Raw genomic sequence first — 25,612 nt, forward strand, 5'->3', positions numbered from 1 at the left:
TCGACCAGCATCCGGCCAATCCACCATCTTTCACTGTTTATACCGTTACAAGAAAACAAAAAAAAAATATCATCAGCCCATAAAAACGAAAAATCACCATCGGTATGCCCAATGGCCAGTCCAGCTATGGTCATGCCATCAGATAACCCTTCACGTGCCAGGTGAGACACGCGTGCCCAGGGTTGCCGACCCCTGCTCTAAAGCATCTGATTTGGATTCCTGAGATCAAATATATTTTCCTTTGGGTTTGTTTTCTTTCCATTTGTGGCTTTAATGTAGTGTTACATCCTGTTTGTTTGCCTCCATCTGTATACATGTCAAGATTCACTGTTATGTTTCTATTCTTACATTGCTGTGTGATCACTGTTCCCTCTGCAGACTGATGTGACCTTTTGTATCTTACACTGATACTTGTCATATTTGTATCTGTGCCTAAAAGATAAAAAAATTTCCATGCTAAAACACAGCTCCACCTCCTGCAGTTCTCCCTCTGAACCACTAGATGTCTCTGTTATCTAAATGAAGACGTGCAGCACAGCAACCACAGCAGCGCTCAGATCACACGTGTCCTGTTATTATGTATAGAAGCATGAAACAGGTGAGACAGGTGGGATCAATATTAATGTTGTGGAAATATATAGAATAGAATAGAATAGAATTAGAATAGAATAGAATAGAATTCAACTTATTGTCATTGCACATGCACAGGTACAGGGCAACGAAATGCAGTTTGCATCCATCCAGAAGTGCTTTAGTGATATAGATATATTACAGTATATATTAGCAATAATATAGGTATGTAAGTATGTTACAGAAATGGGTCTATTATGGTATGTTATAATGTACATGGTATGAAGTATGTTATGAATATTCTATAACTATAAGTATGTACAGGCTGTAGTGAGTACAAGCTATGAACAGGATATAAATATGAAATAAAAAAACTATACAGAAATCTGAGATATACAGTTATACAGAAATGTGAACTATGCAAGTTATAAACAGTTGTAGGATTAAAAATTATCGTATGATTATTTACACAGAACTATACAGTAGTGCAGTTAAGATAAGTGAGATATGTGGATAATTTCTACAGAGGTATATAAAGTGCTAGTGATTGTGAATGGTGGTTCAGTCCATGTTATTATTGTGTGTTTGAGGGTACGGTTGTCCATTGTGTGTGTGTGTAGGTGGTTGTGGGTGTGTGTATGTCCAGTCCATGAGTTTAACGTGGGTCAGATGTCAGGAGGCAGAGTTCAGGAGTCTGACAGCTGTGGGGAAGAAGCTGTTCCGGTACCTGGTGGTCTTAGTCCGGAGGCTCCTGTAGCGCCTCCCAGAGGACAGGAGGGTGAAGAGTCTATGTGATGGGTGACTGGGGTCTTTGATGATTTTCCCAGCCCTTTTCAGACACCGCTTCCTGTATATGTCTTTTATGGCAGAAAGTGGTGCTCCGGCGATGCGCTGGGCAGTTTTCACGACCCTCTGCAATGCCTTCCGGTCCGAGGCAGAGCAGTTCCCATACCAGACTGTTATACAGTTGGTCAGGATGCTCTCGATGGTACAGCGATAGAAGTTCACCAGGATGTCTGAGGACAGGTGGTTTTTCCTCAGAGTCCTCAAGAAGAAGAGGTGCTGGTGAGCCTTCTTGACCAGCTTGGAGCAGTTGGTCGTCCAGATGAGATCCTCGGAGAAGTGGACTCCCAGGAACTTGAAGCTGCTCACACGCTCCACAGCCGTCCCCTTAATGTGGGTGGATGTGGGTCAGCATTCCTCCTGTAGTCCACGATGAGCTCCTTGGTCTTCTCTGTGTTAAGCAGCAGGTTGTTTCTGTCGCACCACTCAGCCAGACGATCCACCTCCTCCCTGTAGGCGGCCTCATCGTTGTCACTGATGAGGCCAATCACCGTGGTGTCATCTGAAAACTTAATGATGGTGTTGGAACCATCAGCAGGTCTGCAGTCGTGGGTGAAGAGGGAGTAGAGGAAAGGGCTCATCACGCAGCCTTGTGGTACACCAGTGTTCATTGTGATTGTAGATGAGCAGTGGTTATCCAGCCGGACATGTTGGGGGCGGTTGGTCAGGAAGTCCAGTAACCATTTGCAGATGAGGGAACTGATGCCCAGGTCTGTCAGTTTTCTGATGAGTTGTGAGGGGTGGATTGTATTGAATGCTGAACTGAAGTATATAAACAGCATTCTGGCGTATGTGTTATTGTTGTCCAGGTGTGAGAGGACAGAGTGCAGTGCGATGGAGACTGCATCCTCTGTGCTCCTGTTCTGGCGGTATGCGAATTGGTGGGGGTTCAGGGTGGGGGGGAGACAGGATTTGAAGTGTGCAAGGACCAGCTGCTCTAAGCACTAAGTGATGATGGGGGTGAGTGCTACTGGGCGGTAGTCATTGAGGCAAGATGGGTTGGAGTTTTTGGGTATTGGGACGATGGAGGTGGATTTGAAGCAGGCCGGTACCACAGCGTGGGCCAAGGACAGGTTGAATATGTCTGTGAGCACTCCTGCAAGCTCCCCAGAACAACAGAAAAAACATGAATATGAAAAAGCAACAGAAGAGTGAAAACATTTCGTGTTTCTAGAAAGATCGTTCAGCTCAAGCTGCTCTCAGACCCTATTTACAAGTGACAAACTGCAACTCTACAGTACATCTACAGTATATATCAAATCTATTCTGTATTCAAATCTATTGAGTGATGTTTGAAAGTCTTTCCAGGTTAGTTTGATCCAGGAGAGTCTGAAGCCAGAGTCAGACAGAGACTGTGCAGAGACTGTAGAAGGACAGAGCAGCAGCAGAGCAGTCCAGATACACTGATGATCCTCTGTCAGATCCAGAGGGACACACAGGGATGATGCTGGACTCTATACTGTGTCTGACAGTGGAGCTGTTCTCAGAGCAGTTCACTCTGCAGCACTGACAGTCATCTGCACTTCTTCTCATTCCTCTGTCAGTCACTGCTGGATGAAGCTCTCCTCTCCACCTCCCAGTAACATGGCCCAGTCAGAGCGTCTCTACACACAAGCTGCTGCTGCTTCAACCTCTCTGGATCATCAGGACACAGCTCCTCCTCTCTCAGCACACACACCGTCCTGTTTACCATCATCAGCTCCACCTGCAGAGAGAAGAAGGAAGAGCAGAGGAGATAAACGAGTGTTTCCAGAGACTCTTCATCAGCTGTCAGTCAGTGATGCAGCACATCCAGTATAAAGAGCAGCAGGGACTTCAGTGCTGGGACTGTACTAGGACTCATTGTTGCAGAGTTGCAGTCTTACACGCCTCTCTGCAGCTTCTCTCCTCCTGCTACCCCCCCAAAAACCCATCTCCATAGAGACTGTGTCTGCTTCCAAAAAGACAAAAAACAAACTAAAAACCAGCAACAAACAACTTAAACATTTACAAAGAAAGAACAATACAGTATCCACATCTGAACCAAAGAGTAAAACAGTGAAATGTGGATTATTAAATATTAGGTCTCTCTCCTCCAAGTCTCTGTTAGTACATGACTTAATAATTGATCAACAAATTGATTTACTCTGCCTTACAGAAACCTGGTTGCAGCAGGATGATTATGTTAGTTTAAATGAATCAACACCCCCGAGTCATTCTAACTACCAGAAATCTCGAAGCACAGGTCGAGGGGGCGGTGTGGCAGCAATTTTTCACACCAGTCTATTAATTAATGAAAGACCAAGACAGACTTTTAATTTATTTGAAAGCCTGATGCTTAACATTGTCCACCCCAGCTGTGAAACTCAGAAACCAGTCTTACTTGTTATCATCTATCGTCCACCTGGGCCTTACACAGAGTTTCTGTCTGATTTCTCAGACTTTATATCTAATTTAGTTCTGAGCTCAGATAAAATAATTATTGTGGGTGATTTTAACATCCATGTTGATGCTAAAAATGACAGCCTCAACATGGCATTTAATCTGTTGTTAGACTCAATTGGTTTCTCTCAAAATGTAAAAGAACCCACCCACCACTTTAATCACACTCTAGATCTTGTTTTAACATATGGCATAGAAACTGAACATTTAACAGTGTTTCCTGAAAACCCTCTCCTGTCTGATCATTTCTTGATAACATTTACATTTACAATAATTGATTACGCAGCAGTGGAGAGTGGACTTTATCAAAGTAGATGTCTTTCTGAAAGCGCTGTAACTAAGTTTAAGTTTAAGAATATAATCCAGCCACTGTTATCATCGTCAATGCCCTGTACCAACACAGAGCAGAGCAGCTATCTGAACGCTACCCCAACAGAGGTCGATTATCTTGTTAATAATTTCACCTCCTCACGACGTACGACTCTGGATACTGTAGCTCCAGTGAAAACTAAGGTCTCTAATCAGAAGTACCTGACCCCGTGGTATAATTCTCAAACACGTACCCTAAAGCAGACGACTCGTAATCTGGAGAGGAAATGGCGTGTCACAAATTTAGAGGATCATCATTTAGCCTGGAGAAATAGTTTGTTGCTTTATAAGAAAGCCCTCCGCAAAGCCAGAACAGCTTACTACTCATCACTGATTGAAGAAAATAAGAACAACCCCAGGTTTCTCTTCAGCACTGTAGCCAGGCTGACAAAAAGTCAGAGCTCTTTTGAGCCAACCATCCCTTTAACGTTAACTAGTGATGACTTCATGAACTTCTTCACAAATAAAATTTTTATCATTAGAGAAAAAATTACCAATAATCATCCCACAGATGTAATATTATCTACAGCTACTCTTAGTACCATTGATGTTAAGTTAGACTCTTTTTCTCCAATCGATCTTTCTGAGTTAACTTCAATAATTACTTCCTCCAAACCATCAACGTGTCTTTTAGACCCCATTCCTACAAAACTGCTCAAAGAGGTCCTGCCATTGATTAATTCTTCGATCTTATATATGATCAACCTATCTCTAATAATCGGCTATGTACCACAGGCCTTCAAGGTGGCTGCAGTTAAACCTTTACTCAAAAAGCCATCTCTAGACCCAGCAGTCTTAGTTAATTATAGGCCAATCTCCAACCTTCCTTTCATATCAAAAATCCTTGAAAGAGTAGTTGTCAAACAGCTAACAGATCATCTGTAGAGGAATGGTTTAATTTAAGTTTCAGTCAGGTTTCAGAGTTCATCACAGCACAGAAACAGCTTTAGTGAAGGTTACAAATGATCTTCTTATGGCCTCTGACAGTGGACTCATCTCTGTGCTTGTCCTTCTTGACCTTAGTGCAGCATTCGATACTGTTGACCATAATATCCTGTTAGAGCGATTAGAACATGCTGTAGGTATTACAGGTATTACACTGCAGTGGTTTGTATCATATCTATCTAATAGACTCCAATTTGTGCATGTAAATGGAGAGTCCTCTTCACACACTGAGGTTAATTATGGAGTTCCACAGGGTTCAGTGCTAGGACCAATTCTGTTTACATTATACATGCTTCCCCTAGGCAGCATCATTAGAAGACATAGCATACATTTTCACTGCTATGCAGATGACACCCAGCTCTATCTGTCCATAAAGCCAGATAACACACACCAACTAGTTAAACTGCAGGAATGTCTTAAAGACATAAAGACTTGGATGGCCACTAACTTTCTGCTTCTTAACTCAGATAAAACTGAGGTCATTGTACTCGGTGCTGAAAAGCTTAGAAATATGGTATCTAACCAGATTCTTACTCTGGATGGCATTACCTTGGCCTCCAGTAACACTGTGAGGAACCTTGGAGTCATTTTTGACCAGGATATGTCCTTCAACACACATATTAAACAAATATGTAAGACTGCGTTCTTCCATTTGCGCAACATCTCTAAAATTAGAAATATCCTGTCTCAGAGTGACGCTGAAAAACTAGTTCATGCATTTATTACTTCCAGGCTGGACTACTGCAATTCATTATTATCAGGATGTCCAAAAAACTCCCTGAAAAGCCTTCAGTTAAACCAAAATGCTGCAGCAAGAGTACTGACAGGGACTAGAAAGAGAGAGCATATTTCTCCTGTTTTGGCTTCCCTTCATTGGCTTCCTGTTAAATCCAGAATTGAATTCAAAATCCTGCTCCTCACATACAAGGTCTTAAATAATCAGGCCCCATCTTATCTTAATGACCTTGTAGTACCATATCACCCTATTAGAGCACTTCGCTCCCACTCTGCAGGCCTACTTGTTGTTCCTAGAGTATTTAAAAGTAGAATGGGAGGGAGAGCCTTCAGTTTTCAGGCCCCTCTTCTGTGGAACCAGCTTCCAGTTTGGATTCGGGAGACAGACACTATCTCTACTTTTAAGATTAGGCTTAAAACTTTCCTTTTTGCTAAAGCATATAGTTAGGGCTGGACCAGGTGACCCTGAATCCTCCCTTAGTTATGCTGCAATAGATGTAGGCTGCCGGGGGATTCCCATGATGCATTGAGTTTTTCCTTTCCAGTCACCTTTCTCACTCACTATGTGTTAATAGACCTCTCTGTATTGAATCATATCTGTTATTAACCTCTGTCTTTCTTCCACAGCATGTCTTTTATCCTGTCTTCCTTCTCTCACCCCAACCGGTCGCAGCAGATGGCCGCCCCTCCCTGAGCCTGGTTCTGCCGGAGGTTTCTTCCTGTTAAAAGGGAGTTTTTCCTTCCCACTGTCGCCAAAGTGCTTGCTCATAGGGGGTCATATGATTGTTGGGCTTTTCTCTGTATCTATGAAGCGCCTTGAGGCGACATTTGTTGTGATTTGGCGCTATATAAATAAAATTGAATTGAATTGAATTGCTTCACTTTTTCTAATCTTTGGATTTTTATTGAAGTTGATGAAAATGTTTTTCACTCCTAGTTTGAGTTTGGACTTTCATTCATTAGAAGAACCTTGGTGTGTCCACTCTGAGCTCTGTAGGAACCCCAACAACAAGCCCAACAATCCAGATGGACGGTTCCAGCTGTTAACTGGAGGAATTCCATCCAAACATCTGCTCTCACTAAATTCTTCCTCACCTACAGACTGTGTTCTTCACTGCTTTAAACTTGGAAATGAATGCAGTCATTGGTCTGCGTGCTGCTTTGTTCAGAGAGCTGATTGGCTGTTGACAATGTTTGATCAGAGCGTGTCAGCCGTTACCATGGTGACCATAAAGGTCAGAAACAGGAAGTGTTTGTGTCCAATCCTGAAGCCTGTCACCATTCTCCTCTCACAGCTTCACTGAGAAGCTGCAGATTTACAGGAAACACTGGATCTTTGTTTCATACTGACTGTGTTTAGTACAATACTGCTGACAGCACCACCCACTCACTCCATCACTCTACTTACAACAGAGTCTCCAGTCTGTAGTCTGGACTCTGCTGAAGATCAGACAGCTGCTTCACATCTGGATCCTTCACGTAGTTTCCTCTCAGGTCCAGCTGTCTCAGATGGGAGGGGTTGGACTTCAGCGCTGCTGCCAGATAATCACAGCTGATCTCTGACAAACCACAGAAACTCAATCTGTATAAAGAATGAAAGATGTAAGTTTATTAGACAAAGTGTGAGCTTGAAATCATTCAGTGTTTCATCATCTGTTCAGAGCTGAAGAAGGTTCAGAATGTAGAAGTTTAGAAAATGGAAACTCCGAACAGCTGAAGCCAATAGGAAACAGCTTCAAACAGGAAACTGTGCAGAGTTTCAGACTATATGTCCTGATGCAGCCAGTTGGATTTTGGAGATTTGAATCTCTGTTCTGTGACTAAGTCCTTGAATCATTTCTTCCAGTTGGTCCAACAAGACAGACTAAGTATTGGACATGTGTTGTGGCTCCATTAGGGGAGCTTCTAAATGTGATGTGATGGCCCCTCTGGGTCTGTCAGGTCACAGGACTGAAGAGAGCTCAAACTGGGCACACAGTTGTTCCAGTCTGGACCAAAGACTCTATACTGGGACTGAGGGACTGCTTTGACTGCATCCACTGGGACTTTTTAAAGGCTCATGTTCTCACTTAGATCATCGATTTCTACTTACATTTCTTTCTGGAAAAATGGGGATTACTTTTTTGCTTTTATTAAATATTTATCTGAATCTTGCGAACAATTTTTTTTCTGACGTAAAATGTATAGAAATCATACATATACCAAAAAGACGATGTACATCACTGTCACAACAGCATTTGTTTTCATTCAAAGGCTTTATGGCTTTAATACCTGGTAGGCCGATCTGTAGTGAAAATGCCCAAATTTTGTCCCAGTCCAGCCCTGCAGGTTAATACTGACAGTGTCACCATGCCAGCTGACTGTATTTCATCATCAGCCAGTGTTGTTCTTTATACATCAATATTACCAAAGTTTACCATAAGGCAGCATATAAAGTATTTACTTGCTTTCAGGTTATATTCAAATTTTAGTCTTTTCATTTGTTTCCCCACTTTTTTCCTGTTTCAAAATCAAACACCAGTTTGTGAGAAGAGTATCTTCTTTTTTTTAATAGGCATTTGTTTTGCATTGGCTAATTTGCCAATTGTATGTTAAAAATGTTCGTATTTTAATATTCAAAAATGTTTGTGCCCAAAACATATGTGCACTACATGTAGTGCACATATGTATGCACATATAGTAAAAATACTATGCAAATATTGATATCCTTGACTGCTGAATAAACACTGACTCATTGTATCTCTTGTACTTTATCAACTCAGTATCTAAAAACTTTGCACTGTGGTGGTTAAAATTAGAGATGGACCGATCCGATATTACGTATCGGTATCGGTCCGATACTGACCTAAATTACTGGATCGGATATCGGAGAGAAATAAAAAATGTAATCCGATCCATTAAATATCAAAAAAGCACCTCACAAAACTTGCGACACGGCGTAACTCGGCTCATAACCGTAGCATCTCAGAGCAGTGTGGTCACGTGATAGAGCGGCTGTGTGTATTTGTAGCCTGCTAGCAAACATTTTATCTCCGAGGAAGTTATCTCAGATAGAAGTAAAGCAAGTGTGTAAGTTCATCTCTGAATGTTTGTAAAGCATTCCCGCGTTAAGCTTAACAACCGATATATAGAGCAACTGCCTCTTCTCTCTTCCTCCCTCTGCTACTTCAATGTGAAACTGCTTAATGATCAGCTGATCGGCTTTTCTGTCGCGAGTCCGTCTCTCTTCTTTGTTTTTGGCCCACTTCTCACCAGAAAGAGGAAACCAGCGGCTGAACAACAGCAGCACTATTAAGCTTGATAAGCTGTTGTTAGAATTTATTTAATATTACTTTCTACACCAGGATCCTTTTCTACGCAGCTGACGGCTGGTAACTGTGCAGGGGCGGATCTAGCAAAGTTTAGCCAGGGGGGCCGATAGGGCATTAACAGGGAAAAGGGGGCACAAAGACATACTTTTCTTTCTTATTCTCATTTAAAATATCTAGCTTTTAATTATTTAATAATTATCTGAATCTTACACCCAAAGTTTTAATCTGATGTAAAATGTATAGAAGTCCATTACTGTATATAATAACTGTTAAGTCTAATATACCCTAGTAAGCTGTAGTACTTTTTCCTTTGGGAAAGTACCATCTGTGAATTCTGCAATTCTGTTGAAGAAAGATGTTGAATCTATTTAATTATTCTTGAAAAATAATTTATTTCTGTGAATTTTTTTCACCCTGCATCAAATTAAAGTTGATTACATTGATTAAGCATCATGAGGTGGAGGGTGGTTCCCTATTGCTTTTGCTGGGAGTTTGCTACCCTATTAGTTTGGTTGCTTAATATTTCTGCTAAGTACTCTTTAAAATACCAGAATAGGGAGGATGGAGCAGGTTTAACTTTATTAGATTGATCAGTGTTGCTGATCTATGAAATATTTTGGGTGCAGTGTGTTTTTTTTACATACAGGTATAACAGAATAGCTTTAGTGTTGTTGTTGTTTTTTAACTTGAACTTATACAAAAAGCAGCAAAATATTAAAAAACATTTTTGTTGATTAAAAAACACACTATATCGGATTCATATCGGCAGATATCCAAATTTATGATATCGGTATCGGTATCGGACACAAAAAAGTGGTATCGTGCCATCTCTAGTTAAAAGCTCATTCTAATAAGAGTTAAAAGCGCATTCGATTATTAGGTTTATAAGGTTATTGAATTATGGTTAACGGTTGGTAGAATTGTTTTTATAATTATCTGCCAATTACATCTGCCACCCTTCTCCAAATCTGTGCCCCTACCTGGCACCCCCAACAAAAATTTTCTAGACACGCCACTGGAACTAGCAAACACTGTCATAGTTACATGCGGCTGTCTTCTTGTTTGAAGGCAGACACGCCCTTCACCCTGGCCAAAAAGGCTAAAATGACCAAAGAAAAAGTGGAAAACAGTTAACCTCTTAAGCCCCAACGCCCCCTGATACAGGGGCAAAAAGCAGGAGATCAGGTAGGCTTGGGGCTTAAGAGGTTAAACATGATAGGTATTTGGATAAAGTTTTAAGGACCGGTTCGAGCACCGTTCAAGCATCGGCACCGTTTCAAAAGTACCGGGTTGGCACCGGTATCGGATAAAACCTAAACGATACCCATCCCTAGCACTCAGTGATGATGGTCCTCTGGCCCCACCACCTTCAACCACAGAGGGTTGTAGGTTGAAGCTTGTTGGTCAGCTGGGCCTTTCTGTGGAAATTGGATGTTCTCCCACAGTCCAATGAAATGCTGCTTAGGTTCATTGGTGCTTCTAAATTGGCTGTAGGTGTGGATGTGAGAGAGTGCTTCTCTGTCTCTCTCTGTTGGCCCTGTGATGGACTGCTCACCTGTGCAGGTGGACCACGCCTCTTGCCCTATGACAGCTAGGGCACAGGCTCCAGCCCTGTGAGCCTAAGCTGAATAAACAGTTAGCAAAAATGATCCATAGATGGCCTGAAATTCCCCAGTTAGCAGTTTGGTAGATAGCTATGACATGCTAATCCCATCCAGCAGCTGTATTCTACCTGTAAGCGGATCCCTGCTGAGCCAAAGCACTTTTTCATATACAAATTACAACCTCTAATAGAAACCTATTGGTCAGCATCTTATTAGCCTGCTGTTAGCTTCATTCCACGGAAAACTGAGAAAAACTAACAGAGTTGATAAAGAATAAAGAGAAATGTGCTGATTTAAAGCCTTTGAAGTGCTTCAGATGATCTCTGTCCACTTCTGTCCACTCATTCATTCATGTAAGCTTTCTAATGCAGCTTTGATCTTCACAGTCTGCTTTATGAAACTCATTCTAACCCTGACTGTCAGAGTGTTCCTCCTTCTCTTTCCCATCATTCATGCTGGCAGTGGAGGAGATTTGGATGTTGGACTGTGTTTTGGATGATGTGTGTATGTTTGTGTTGGACTGCTGTCTGTAAAGCAAATGCACATTTTGCTTTGGATTTCAGTGTCAGACTTTAAGGTGGAATGAAGAGTTCAATTCAATTCAATTTTATTTATATAGCGCCAAATCACAACAAATGTCGCCTCAAGGCGCTTCATAGATACAGAGAAAAGCCCAACAATCATATGACCCCCTATGAGCAAGCACTTTGGCGACAGTGGGAAGGAAAAACTCCCTTTTAACAGGAAGAAACCTCCGGCAGAACCAGGCTCAGGGAGGGGCGGCCATCTGCTGCGACCGGTTGGGGTGAGAGAAGGAAGACAGGATAAAGACATGCTGTGGAAGAGAGACAGAGATTAATAACAGATACGATTCAATACAGAGAGGTCTGTTAATACATAGTGAGTGAGAAAGGTGACTGGAAAGGAAAAACTCAATGCATCATGGGAATCCCCCGGCAGCCTACATCTATTGCAGCATAACTAAGGGAGGATTCAGGGTCACCTGGTCCAGCCCTAACTATATGCTTTAGCAAAAAGGAAAGTTTTAAGCCTAATCTTAAAAGTAGAGATAGTGTCTGTCTCCCGAATCCAAACTGGAAGCTGGTTCCACAGAAGAGGGGCCTGAAAACTGAAGGCTCTCCCTCCCATTCTACTTTTAAATACTCTAGGAACAACAAGTAGGCCTGCAGAGCGAGAGCGAAGTGCTCTAATAGGGTGATATGGTACTACAAGGTCATTAAGATAAGATGGGGCCTGATTATTTAAGACCTTGTATGTGAGGAGCAGGATTTTGAATTCAATTCTGGATTTAACAGGAAGCCAATGAAGGGAAGCCAAAACAGGAGAAATATGCTCTCTCTTTCTAGTCCCTGTCAGTACTCTTGCTGCAGCATTTTGGATTAACTGAAGGCTTTTCAGTGAGTTTTTTGGACATCCTGATAATAATGAATTGCAGTAGTCCAGCCTGGAAGTAATAAATGCATGAACTAGTTTTTCAGCGTCACTCTGAGACAGGATATTTCTAATTTTAGAGATGTTGCGCAAATGGAAGAACGCAGTCTTACATATTTGTTTAATATGTGCGTTGAAGGACATATCCTGGTCAAAAAGGACTCCAAGGTTCCTCACAGTGTTACTGGAGGCCAAGGTAATGCCATCCAGAGTAAGAATCTGGTTAGATACCAAATTTCTAACCAAATTTCAGCGCCGAGTACAATGACCTCAGTTTTATCTGAGTTAAGAAGCAAAAAGTTAGTGGCCATCCAAGTCTTTATGTCTTTAAGACATTCCTGCAGTTTAACTAATTGGTGTGTGTTATCTGGCTTCATGGACAGATAGAGCTGGGTGTCATCTGCATAGCAGTGAAAATGTATGCTATGTCTTCTAATGATGCTGCCTAGGGGAAGCATGTATAATGTAAACAGAATTGGTCCTAGCACTGAACCCTGTGGAACTCCATAATTAACCTCAGTGTGTGAAGAGGACTCTCCATTTACATGCACAAATTGGAGTCTATTAGATAGATATGATACAAACCACTGCAGTGCAATACCTGTAATACCTACAGCATGTTCTAATCGCTCTAATAGGATATTATGGTCAACAGTATCGAATGCTGCACTAAGGTCAAGAAGGACAAGCACAGAGATGAGTCCACTGTCAGAGGCCATAAGAAGATCATTTGTAACCTTCACTAAAGCTGTTTCTGTGCTGTGATGAGCTCTGAAACCTGACTGAAACTCTTCAAATAAACCATTCCTCTGCAGATGATCTGTTAGCTGTTTGACAACTACTCTTTCAAGGATTTTTGATATGAAAGGAAGGTTGGAGATTGGCCTATAATTAGCTAAGACTGCTGGGTCTAGAGATGGCTTTTTGAGTAAAGGTTTAACTGCAGCCACCTTGAAGGCCTGTGGTACATAGCCGATTATTAGAGATAGGTTGATCATATATAAGATCGAAGAATTAATCAATGGCAGAACTTCTTTGAGCAGTTTTGTAGGAATGGGGTCTAAAAGACACGTTGATGGTTTGGAGGAAGTAATTATTGACGTTAACTCAGAAAGATCGATTGGAAAAAAAGAGTCTAACTTAACATCAATGGAACTACAAGTAGCTGTAGATAATATTACATCTATGGGATGATTATTGGTAATTTTTTCTCTAATGATAAAAATTTTATTTGTGAAGAAGTTCATGAAGTCATCACTAGTTAACGTTAAAGGGATGGTTGGCTCAAAAGAGCTCTGGCTTTTTGTCAGCCTGGCTACAGTGCTGAAGAGAAACCTGGGGTTGTTCTTATTTTCTTCAATCAGTGATGAGTAGTAAGATGTTCTGGCTTTGCGGAGGGCTTTCTTATAAAGCAACAAACTATTTCTCCAGGCTAAATGATGATCCTCTAAATTTGTGACACGCCATTTCCTCTCCAGATTACGAGTCGTCTGCTTGAGGGTACGTGTTTGAGAATTATACCACGGGGTCAGGTACTTCTGATTAGAGACCTTAGTTTTCACTGGAGCTACAGTATCCAGAGTCGTACGTAGTGAGGAGGTGAAATTATTAACAAGATAATCGACCTCTGTTGGGGTAGCGTTCAGATAGCTGCTCTGCTCTGTCTTGGTACAGGGCATTGACGATGATAACAGTGGCTGGATTATATTCTTAAACTTAGTTACAGCGCTTTCAGAAAGACATCTACTTTGATAAAGTCTACTCTCCACTGCTGCGTAATCAATTATTGTAAATGTAAATGTTATCAAGAAATGATCAGACAGGAGAGGGTTTTCAGGAAACACTGTTAAATGTTCAGTTTCTATGCCATATGTTAAAACCAGATCTAGAGTGTGATTAAAGTGGTGGGTGGGTTCTTTTACATTTTGAGAGAAACCAATTGAGTCTAACAACAGATTAAATGCCATGTTGAGGCTGTCATTTTTAGCATCTACATGGATGTTAAAATCACCCACAATAATTATTTTATCTGAGCTCAGAACTAAATTAGATATAAAGTCTGAAGAGTGAAGAGTTTGAGAGTTTCACAGTTAATTATCCAGTGGAGGATTTTTCTTCTTCTTTGAAGGTTTGAAATGTGAACATTGTTCTGCTGCAGTCAATGGACTAAACCAGAGAAGAAGAAAACAGACTTTACCATGAAGATCCTCAGTGTGGATCAGTATAATATCAGCCTGATGTCTGCAGTTTAGTGTCAGCACAACTTTCACATCATATTCATCTCAGCACAACTAAAACATGCTGACTGACCTCAGAGTTTCAAGTCCACATCCTGGACTCTCCAGGAAACCACACAGATGCTTCACTCCTGAATCCTGCAGCTTGTTCTTAGTCGACGACCACCACTCATTACTCAGGTCCAGCTCTCTCAGATGGGACGGGTTGGACTTCAGTGCTGCTGCCAGATAATCACAGCTGATCTCTGACAAACCACAGCCCCTCAATCTGTATAAAGAATGAAAGATGTAAGTTTATTAGACAAAGTGTGACCTTGAAATAATTTAGTGTTTCATCATCTGTTCAGAGCTGAAGAAGGTTCAGAATGTAGAAGTTTATAAAATGGAAACTCCAAACAGCTGAAGCCAACAGGAAGCAGCTTCAAACAAACACAGCAAGAGAAAAAACTCTGAATGTTTCACATTAAAGTCATACATATCTCATGAAAATGTGAAAAATACTTGAAAAAGTCGTGTTTTTCCTTCCAGGAACCACAAGGCTTCACTTTTAAAGGTGAAGTGTGAAAGAAATGGACATATTTGAAGTCCAACACCTTTTTGCAGTCACATTATTAAAGCAGACAAACTACAAGCTCATTTTCATTCCAACAAGTCATCTTCTGACCTGGACTAACAACACTGGTCTCTATGTGCAGCTGGCTGTGAGACCAGTGCTCAGGGAGCGTCTACAAAGTGCAACACTGAAAGAACATCACACACTAATTTGCTTCCAGCACTTTCACACAAACATCTACTGTCATTATTGTCACCAAACTCTGTGGATCCTTTATTGCAAATTCAAATGGGATCAAATGGTCAGACAAAAGAGGGTTATGAGCATGAGTTATGAAGCACTCAAACTTCTTCACATTTGTCTTCAGACACATCCTGAACATTTAGGAACTAAAGAAAGTTTCAAACATCAATCAAAGACCTGAAATATAGAAAAACAACAACAGCCGCAGTCAGTGAACTCACCTCAGAGTCTCCAGTCGACAGTTTGGACTCTCCAGTCCAGCACACAGAAGCTTCACACCTGAATCCTGGAGGTCATCATTTCCAGTCAAGTCCAGCTCTGTCAGATGGGAGGGGTTGGACTTCAGAGCTGAGGCCACAACTTCACAGTGAGACTCTGAGAGTCGACAGTGAGTCAGTCTGTGATGATAGAAAATATAAAATGTGTTATTAAAAAAGCAGAAAATCTGCATTATAAACACAGACTGAATGTATATGAAGACTAAACAGAGTGAGGTCATAATCTGATGAATCTGCTCTTCACATCTGTGCTTCAGCTCCTCTTACTGTGTTTGACATGACACAACGATTGAGTCTCTCTCAGACCTGCAGACTTTTAATGAGAATCTTTGTTTGGCTTTAATCTGCAGATGAAGGAGGAAGATGGTGTCACATTTAGGCTTCCATAATGTCCACAGTCTGTCACTGAGATCTGATCCAGAGTCAGAGTGAAGACACACATTTGGACTGTTTCCTGTTTTGAATCTGACTCCAGAACATTTTGAATGAGTTCAGCTCAGTGAAGAGTTCCAGCTGGAAAGATGATCTCTGTTTGCTACCTGCTGTCAGGTACAACTGTTCACGTCCACACGCAGGAAAAACCTGCTGACTGTTACCAAACGGAGCAGAAATCTCATCACTGGACAATAATGATGAATGAACTCAGAGCTGCTGATATCAGATCTGATTTCAGGGGAACTAAACACAGAAATGATTGGCTCATTTTAGCTTTCTGAGCCATTATCTGCTGGTGTGTCGCTAGTTGGCAGAAAATGATTTGTATTCCTGTTCAGGGCTTCAGTGTTTATGAGTCCAGATCCAGGTGACAGCAAGTCAAAATGATGTTACCTGTCTGTGTCCAGCAGCAGCCTGTATTCACTTTGAATATTGTTATAACCTGACATGGATCAGTTTGTCTTTGATTGGTTTGTAAATGTCACTGTTTCCATTCGACCTGAGTGACGGTACAAAGACAGAGAGGGAGAGAAAGGAGAGAGAGGATGGAGACAGCAAAGAGAGAGCAAACACAAACAGGTGAGAGTGGACAGGTGACCAAGGTCAGCAACCAATCAGAGAGCTTCTGTTTGACCCACAGTCATATGATAATAATAATCTTATAATAATGATCATCAGATGATATTATTGTGTTATTTTGTAGCTGAATACGATGTTTGTGTGATTATCAGTGAAAGCAGCAGTGAGGAGGATGGAGAGAGAGAGAGGACAGAGGGTGAAGTTAGAAAAACTAAAAGGATTTTTCATGGATTTCATGGATGATTTGAGTGATTTCCAGCAGGACACTTAAACATGTCAGTGGACGTCCTAAAGAACATATTCAATGATATGAAACGTGTCATTGAACAGGATTAATATCAGTGGAAACATGGTGGAAACAGCTGTGACTGCATGGATGTGACACACTTCAAATCTGTTCTCCACTCTTGGATTTGGGATCCATGGAGCTGCTGCTGAGTCTGTACAATAAAGGAATGGTGTGGAAGGTTGCAGCGTACGGACACAAACACTTTGTGGTTACAATCTGATTTTATTTTCAAAATTAAACTACTAACCTACACTGACCAATGATGTTAATGATCACATCTGGACTCACCGAGCCTTTCTGCAGTTCCTCACAGCTGGAATCAGTCTCTGTTGTCCCTGCTCTGATGTGTTGTACTTCTGCAGGTCCAACTCCTCCAGAACCTCCTCTGACATCTGCAGCATGAAGGCCAGAGCTGAGCACTGGATCTCAGAGAGTTTCTTCTCTGATCTGTTCTCTGACTTCAGGAACTCTTGGATCTCCTGAAATAATGAGAGGTCGTTCATCTCCATCAGACAGTGGAAGATGTTGATGCTTCTGTCAGGAGAGATTTCATCACTGTTCATCTTCTTCAGGTTGTTGATGACTCTTTGGATGGTTCCTGGACTGATCTCTGTCTGACCCAGCAGACCTACTAAGAGTCTCTGGTTGGACTCCAGACAGAGGCCATGAAGGAAGCGAACAAACAGGTCCAGGTGGCCATTTTTACTCTGAAGGGATTTCTCCATGACTTTAGTCAAAAAGACATCCAGTGATGTGAAGCTATTGGTGAAACAGTGGAACATGTAGACAGCAGCCAGAAACTCCTGAATGCTCAGATGAACAAAGCAGTAGACTGGTTTCTGGAAGATCACACACTCTCTTTTGAAGATCTCTGTACAAACTCCTGAGTACACCGAGGCCTCTGTCACATCCAGACCACACTGCTCCAGGTCTTCTTGGTAGAACATGATGTTTCCTTTCTCCAGATGTTCAAACGCCAGCCTCCCCAGCTTCAGAAGAACTTCCCTGTCAGATCCTGTGGTCTCGTCTCACGTCCCTCATGGTACTTGTTCTTCTTCCTCTTTGTCTGAACCAGCAGGAAGTGTGAGTACATGTCAGTCAGGGTCTTGGGCAGCTCTCCTCTCTGCTCTGTAGTCAACATGTGCTCCAGCACTGTAGCAGTGATCCAGCAGAAGACTGGGATACTACACATGATGTGGAGGCTCCTGGATATCTTCATGTGGGAGATGATTCTGCTGGACAGCTCTTCATCACTGAATCTCCTCCTGAAGTACTCCTCCTTCTGGGCGTCAGTGAAGCCTCGAACTTCTGTTAGCCTGTCAACACATGTAGGAGGGATCTGATTGGCTGCTGCGGGCCGGGAAGTTATCCAGACGAGAGCCGAGGGAAGCAGATTCCCCTGGATGAGGTTTGTCAGCAGCTGGCTGACTGATGACTTCTGTGTGACATCAGACAGCAGCTTCCTGTTGGTGAAATCCAATGAAAGTCTGCTTTCATCCAGGCCGTCAAAGATGAACAAAAGCTGAGAGACAGCCAGCTTCTCTGCTGTGACCTTCTATAATGTTGGATGGAAAACATGGAGCAGCTCCAGAAGACTGTACTGCTCATCTCTGATCAGGTTCAGCTCCCTGAATGAAAGCAGAACCACCACACTGACATGTTGGTTCTCCAAGCCCTCTGCCCAGTCCAGAGTGAACTTCTGCACTGAGAAGGTTTTTCCAACACCAGCCACGCCGTTGGTCAGAACCACTCTGATGGGTCTCTGTTGATCAGGTAAGGCTTTAAAGATGTCCTGGCACCTGATTGGATCATCATGGAGGGCGTCCATCTTGGAAGCTGTCTCCAGCTGCTTCACCTCATGTTGGGTATGAACCTCTTCACTCTGTCCCTCTGTGATGTAGAGCTCAGTGTAGATCCTGTTGAGGAGGGTTCTACTTCCTGTTTCATCACTTCCTTCAGTCACATGTTCACATCTCCTCCTCAGACTGATCTTATGTTCATCTAAAACCTCCTGCAGACCAACATCTGCTGAAAGAAAGAAAAACAATGAGACTAAAGAGAAAGAAAACTCTTCAATGTCTGAACAACACAAGAAGTCCTGTTTTCAGAAATGAGTCCATCAGCAGACAGATGTTCAGTCTTACTTTGTACACAGCTGCTCTGACTGGCTGTCTGCAGTCCAGCTCTGCTTCTGGATCTTTCTCCACACTGGGGACAGGAGGAGTCTCCTGATGAAGCAGACTGGTCCCAGTATGAGGAGATGCACTGTCTGCAGAACCAGTGTCCACAGCTGGTAGAGACTGGATCCTTCAGGACGTCCTGACACAAAGCACAGCAGGACAGCTGCTCCTCCTCACAAACACCACTCCTCTTCCTCTCTCTGTGAACACATTTCTTTATCACTAAAAACATTTACTGTCAGTTAAAAACATAAAGATGTGACCAAACTGCAGTTCCTCACAGTTCCTTTGATTTCATCAACACTAATGAACTGCTCTTCCTGTCTGCCTGTCTCATTAAACACTGAGTGATGAATACAAACTCAACACTTCCTGTAGACTTCCTGACTTCACAATAAAAGCTTTCCATCAGAGAGACAGTTATGACTTTCACTGTTTTACAGCCGCTGTGTGCAGATTATCTGGGTCAGTTCACTCTGAAGCAGCTTAGAAGTGTCCGTGTAGAGCCGTGGTCTGACACACAGAGACTTCTGATTTTCTCTATTTAAATAAACATGATGAAGATGAGCAGGTTTCTCTTCTAGTATAAAACTCTGTGTCTCTCTGGCTGGCTCATGATGGCTTTTCAGGTTTTATGTTTTGCTCTCTCCTGCTAGCGTTTTGCCTGCCTGGGTGGAGCTTGTAATGGCCTCTCGCTCTTGGTCCACACAGTTATGATGATTACACCACCTGTTGCTGATTCACCTGGGCTTACCGGTAACCATTTAACGCGGCATGGAGCATTTTGTCGCTGGGACATTGACCCTCCTGTGTTCATGATCTCTATTCCTTGCTAAGAAATCTCTCTCTAAATTCACCAGTTGTGTTAACTTTGTGTATACTTTGAGTATATATTTCCCCGGACCTGGTTACAGACGCTTACCTGTGACTCCCGAGTGTGGCTGTGAGTGGAGAGTAGGACAAGAGTGACTGAAGAGGAGTGAGTGTGGACTCCCTTCCCTCTTTTCCCTGGAGCCCTGGACCCCTTCCCCAACTTACTGTACATATATAGAGCACTGTGGTTCACCCCTTTGGTAAATAAACTGTCACCTTTTTGTTTGTCAGAACTCAGTCTGTGCTTGAGTTCCTCTGTTAGCCATGACATTTTGTTGGTTCTCTCTCTTCAGGTCCCTGTAAGTGTTTGATCGGCCTTTCTAAAACATTATATTTATTCTGCTTTGATTCTTTTGTGTGCTGAGGGACATTGTTGCATGATCCACTTTTTTTTATCACTCAAATATCCTGATACTTTCAGAAAGTTGGAGAGCTCTCCTGGCTTGCTTAGTCTTTGCTCTGTACTGCAGTACTTGCACTGGTTTCACTGGACAAGTCTGCATGTGAATCTACAACTGATCTGACATTGTGGCATAAACACAGTAAACAAACACTACGAGCAACTTGTTTCATGTGCAGTGGCTTTCTTCTCATTCTGTTACTGAACACTGTATGAAAAGCCTCTCACTGCCAGCATCCTTCCAGCCCCACGACAACAAGACCAACTCACATCTTCACAACACCAAGAATTTTTCCCCTTTTCTTTGGAGAAACTGAGAAGCCAATAGGATTGTAGCTCAAACTTGCCCACAGTCCTGCTTCATCACTGCTCACTCCTACCTGTGTTGGTGCTGAGTGGACAGTCATAGCCTGCTGCTAGCATGAATGCTAAATGTTCTGCTGTGGATGATCAGCAGAAAAAGATGTTGTCAGTTTGACTGTTTGCTGTATTTAAAGTGTTTTTCTCAGTTCATCTGTATTCAAAGTGCATTCGGGGCTTTAGCTGACAGCTCTTTGTGCTAACAAACTAAACTCTCTTAGTTTAAGCCAACAGACTTTACCAAACACAAAGCCTGCTGCTGCCTCCATGGGTTAGCTTGTGTGACTGGTGTTTGCACCAATGAAATCTAAATCACACTAATGTGTCCTCCAAGGTGTTTGGTGGGAGCACTGAGTGAAACATAAGAGCTCTGGTAAAATAACAAACAGGGCTGTGAGAGCAACTGAAGTGATAAAAATACTGTTTAAAGATAAAAACACTTTGATGTTCTCTCGTCACCTAACAAAGTCCAAACCCTGTGAACTATTTTAGCTTTAATAATTGTGGATTCAGGTATCCTGAACCCATCTTTGGACATTTGTAATTAAATATTTAAAAACTCCATCAGAGACTCCTGATGTGGCTGTTTGGAGAAGGAAAAGAGGGACAAAGTGGAGCATCGAGCTGAGGCTTCATTCGCTGCAAACCTACAGTTATGTTTTCTTATTTCTGCTGTTTGCATGTTCACAGCTGAAATAAAGCTGCCTCTTTGACTTCATCCTGTTGTGTTTGGGTCCAATCCTGCCTGCCACACAGCGCTACAGGACAACGTCTAATATTTTTATCTTTTTAATGAATCTTTGGTCATATTTATCCAGGAAAACACAAACATGTAAAGGAGTCATCACAGTTCTCTGACCTCGTTGGTCCAGGTTCAGCACTGAAGTCTGAAGGTTCATGTTTGGACCGTTCACTCCTCACAGACGGACAGCTGGATCCTGCAGACTGTGACCTCTGACCTCTGCAGACACAAACATGTTTTATTCAATGATCAATTCTCTGATAAAGTGATTGAAGCAGCTGTGATCACACAGACTGCAGATAATGCAGCTGTTTCCTGTCAGTAACAGTCCTCTTAGATTAGAGTTCAGCTTTTTACAGGAAAACAAATGTCCCTGAATGCAACAGTGAGACACAGTCTGCCTGTGTGGCTGTGATAGCTGCCGTTAGGAGCGCTCATGTGTTTGCAGTTAGACGAGGAGATGTTACCATCATGGACATGTTAACAAATCCTGCAGCATCACGTGGCACAAACACTTTGTGTTTCTGTCATCTGCAAGCAACAGGAAGTTCATTAATAAAGGCGGGATGGAGACGTGACTGTGATGGTTCTCCTTTATCCAGCTGTTACACACATCTGGGCTCACACGACGAGCCTTTGTCTAATACAGCAGCTGCTCTCTGAACACTTTTCTGAAGAGGAGCTGCACAAACCTTTGTTTGCTTTCTAGAGCAGCGTATCAAAGTCAAACTACCCACTGCTAGCAGCTGTTTCTATCATAGTTTAGGATCCAGATGTGTGAGGTCTAAATTTACACCTCTGATTAAAATACATAGTTAAAAACAGCCAATCGAGTCCAAATGTGTCTTAAAACCAGATAAACTGACAGTTACAGCTGAGCCTGTGTGTCCTTGGAGACACTGCTCTGCTACAGAGATGCATTTTAGAAACCAGGAAACATCAAAATCATTTAAATCAGAGAGTTCTTGTTACTAACAGCTCACCTCTCTGCAGCAGAGTCTTTAAACTCAATGAAGACATCTTTAGACGTGTCACTCTGTAAGGACACAGAGCTGGGTGGAGGTCCAGGTGGGTTCCTGTGAATAATGATGGAGCAGTGATGTGAGTGCTGAGCTGTGACATGGAGAAGAGTCATGGACAGTTAGAGATGGTCATCTCACCTCTGAGCTTTGGTCTGGCTCTCATGTTCCCCACACAGAGTGCTTTTAGAGGGAGGGACTCCCTCCTCTCTGTCCTCACACTGATCCATGCTGCTCAATTCACATCAGCTCACACACACTTTCTACCTTCACCTGCAGAGGAAACACAAATCAGCCCAGCAGACACACTGACTGACCCACTCAGCACCCACTGATTAATTCAGACACGTTTTAATCCCCAAAAGTTGATTCTGTTCATCTGGATGTTTTCAGTGGGAGAAACGTTTCATGACTCATCCAGGTGACTCCTTCAGTCTCAGCTGACTGCAGGTTTCCAACCTTATAAACAGGACATTTGCACAATGGCTGGGAGGTCATGACCATTGATCAACAACCACTGATCAATGGCCATGAGTCCCATTCACAGAGAGTTGGGGAATGTCTGCAATCACAGCACTACCTAACCCTTACCTGGATGATTGAGCATCAAGACACTTTTTAATATTTTACTAATTTCTGAAGCTTTTTACCAACTTTCTTCAAATTGGTCTGCTGTCATTTTATTGTTGACAAAAAGAGATTTTGAGTTTGACTGTTGACGTTTCCATGTGGGACTGTTGCTGCAACACCAGGATGTTACTACAGAATACACTTTATATTGTGAGCACTTGGATGTTAGTCCAGTGGTCCTAAACTGACACACCTGCACCTGGATTCATTCTGACCAGATTTTAGCCCAACAGTGTTTCATACTTAATACATCAGACACAAACTCTGCAGCTGTCATTGTGTGCAGTGTGTGTGCAGCAGGACACCGTGTCCTATGAGTGTTATAATACAATAAACAGAGCCTGACCGCGGGCATAAAGAGGGCAAAAACCCACTTATGCTCTAAAGATGAAGTTCTGTTTCTCTTCAAATGACCCTCAGAGCATGTGGAGGGTCATTAAACGCATCACAGATTACCTCAAGAACAACAGGCTGAAGAACATAAAAACAGAGTTTCTGTCTGATGGTTTGAACATGAAACAGGAATTATTGAGCAAAAACGGCCAGTTTACTAACTCTGCAGAATTTATGAACTAACATCAGCGCATTCACCTACAATACACGAATGAATATCACCAGTTAAGCTGAAAAAGGAAAATAACCTGCATACAAATACAGCAGCAGACTATAGCGAACGAGCAGAGAAATGCATTTTATAGATGAAATGTTGGCAGCGACGTCCAAAAAGCAACTCTTTCGAAATTTCGAGTTATTTTTTCGTAATTTCGACTTATTAACTTGGAATTTTGAGAAAACTGTCAATCAGTAATTTACGTGAATGACGTAATTTCTTTGTTACCCGGAAGCTGAAGCCCTCAGCTACAAATGCTACAGCTAAGATACCAGAATTACAGCCAGTCATAAATGCACAAATTGCTGATTATTGTCTGTGTGGCTTCACAAATGATGAAATCCTTCTGTTATTAGCTGAATCACATGGCGTTAATATCAGCAAACGTACTCTCGAAAGCGCCGATTTGTTGCGATGCGGTTTTGAGTGCGCATTGTACGTAGATTACTGATTGGCAGTAGATGGCAGTTTTTGTTTCCGCCACAAAAAAAAAGGATCCATTCTCGAAATTTCGACTTATAACTCGAAATTTTGAGAAAAGTAGCTCGAAATTTCGAGTTATAAGTCGAAATTTCGAGAATGGATCCTTTTTTGTGGCGGAAACGGGCTTCCATAACAGACTGATGGAGGCAGGAGAAGCTGCCTACAGTCATCAGTCAGTGGATCCACAGTAACATCGACTCTGAGTTCAGCTGCTGATCATCAACTAACTGTTTCTGTCTCATTCCCAGACTCTGATCTCACATAAAACGAAGCAGATTTATGCTGAAACTAAGCTGCACACAGCTGATGTTAGCCAGGAAAACAGTACAGACTGCTAACGTTACCTTAACATGGAGACGATCAACGCGCCGCAACATTCACGAAAGCGAAAGTAAAAGCGACGGAAGGAAACGATCAGAGAGGCGTTTGAGGCACGTTCAGAGTCAGGAACCTCAGAAACGGATCAGGCTGGAGTTTAATTCTGTTTTCATCTTTAGAAACATCTGGAAATAGTTATAAAAATGCTGCGTAATAAAGAAAAATAGTGTAGATTAGTTTGAGTTGTGTTTAGCTGAGCTGTGTCTTTAATCAAATCTAAACTGAAGAGTTCATTTTGTGGAGGAGCAGCAAGACTTTCAGTGTTACTCTCAGGAGAAAGCCTCCCAAATGTCTGTTGTCTTAATAGTGGAATTATCTGGAAAATGAAGCAGTTCTTATAAGCTGCTTTTCTATATGAGCAGTCAAAGCATTTTATACAGCGTGCTTCATTCACACAAGCACTTCTTTTTCTAACAATGACACTATGATGGATGCATCGGAGAGCAAGTCGGGGTTCCATATCTTGCCCAAGGATACCATGGCGTGCAGACTGGAGCAGCCAGGGATCAAACCTCCAACCTTCCAGTTAGTAATTCTACCTGCTGAGCTACAGTCTGTACTTCCTGAACAACACACCCTCCTTTTGTTTCTTTATTTCCAGTAGCAACCAGGACCATAATGAACCCTGACTGCAAAAGACACTCAGGATCCACCTGCCCAGTAAGTCACCCGCTAACTGTAACTATCAGAGCCCTGACCTTCTGCAGAGACGAGTCACACTGAACACAGCAAGTGTCCCTGCTCTCAGATACAAAACCTGCCTTTAAAAGTTCAGAGTAATGAAATCAGCAGTTCTGATTCTAGAATCTGTAGTCTCACACACTTGTGCACTTTTGTTGTTTTGGTTCAGAGCTGCAGAGTAAACCGGTGGTGTGTGTGCAGCTCTTCTTCTGGAACGTCCTGGACCTCCTCCGGTATGCACCGCAGGTTTTATAAGGACGCAGCTGCGTTTGAACCCAATAATGTAGTTTTACAGTGATGCACAAACACATCAGCTTTTCAAACTTCAACTTTACTTTGATAAATCGTTTTAAAAGCACACAGGATGCAGAGCTTTAAGAAGCTTTTAGTAC

At 42.3% G+C, this 25,612-nt stretch overlaps 2 protein-coding genes across 2 annotated transcripts in view; both read right to left on the reverse strand.

The window, feature by feature from the left end:
- LOC148105817 (protein NLRC3-like) overlaps nucleotides 1-25,612 on the reverse strand; it is a 261,895-nt gene that overhangs the window by 154,924 nt on the left and 81,359 nt on the right. The gene's annotated exons all lie outside the window — the stretch shown is intronic.
- Nucleotides 15,501-17,863, reverse strand: LOC148105822 (NLR family CARD domain-containing protein 3-like). Its single transcript, XM_087839017.1, has 2 exons — nucleotides 17,153-17,863; nucleotides 15,501-15,681 (listed from the first exon to the last, which is right to left on the reverse strand). The coding sequence occupies exons 1-2, from the start codon at nucleotides 17,809-17,811 to the stop codon at nucleotides 15,501-15,503; spliced, it is 840 nt and encodes a 279-aa protein (XP_087695143.1). The 5' UTR covers nucleotides 17,812-17,863.

The sequence above is a fragment of the Neolamprologus brichardi genome, chromosome 3, assembly GCF_056152115.1.
Source record: "Neolamprologus brichardi isolate AB-2024 chromosome 3, ASM5615211v1, whole genome shotgun sequence".
Lineage (NCBI taxonomy): Eukaryota > Metazoa > Chordata > Actinopteri > Cichliformes > Cichlidae > Neolamprologus > Neolamprologus brichardi.

Coding starts and splice junctions, on each gene's coding strand:
- LOC148105822 (XM_087839017.1), bottom strand. CDS start 17,811: ATGTTCTACCAAGAAGACCTGGAGCAGTGTGGTCTGGATGTGACAGAG. Junction 15,682..17,152: donor AGGAACTGCAGAAAGGCTCG/GTGAGTCCAGAT, acceptor CTATCATCACAG/ACTGACTCACTGTCGACTCT.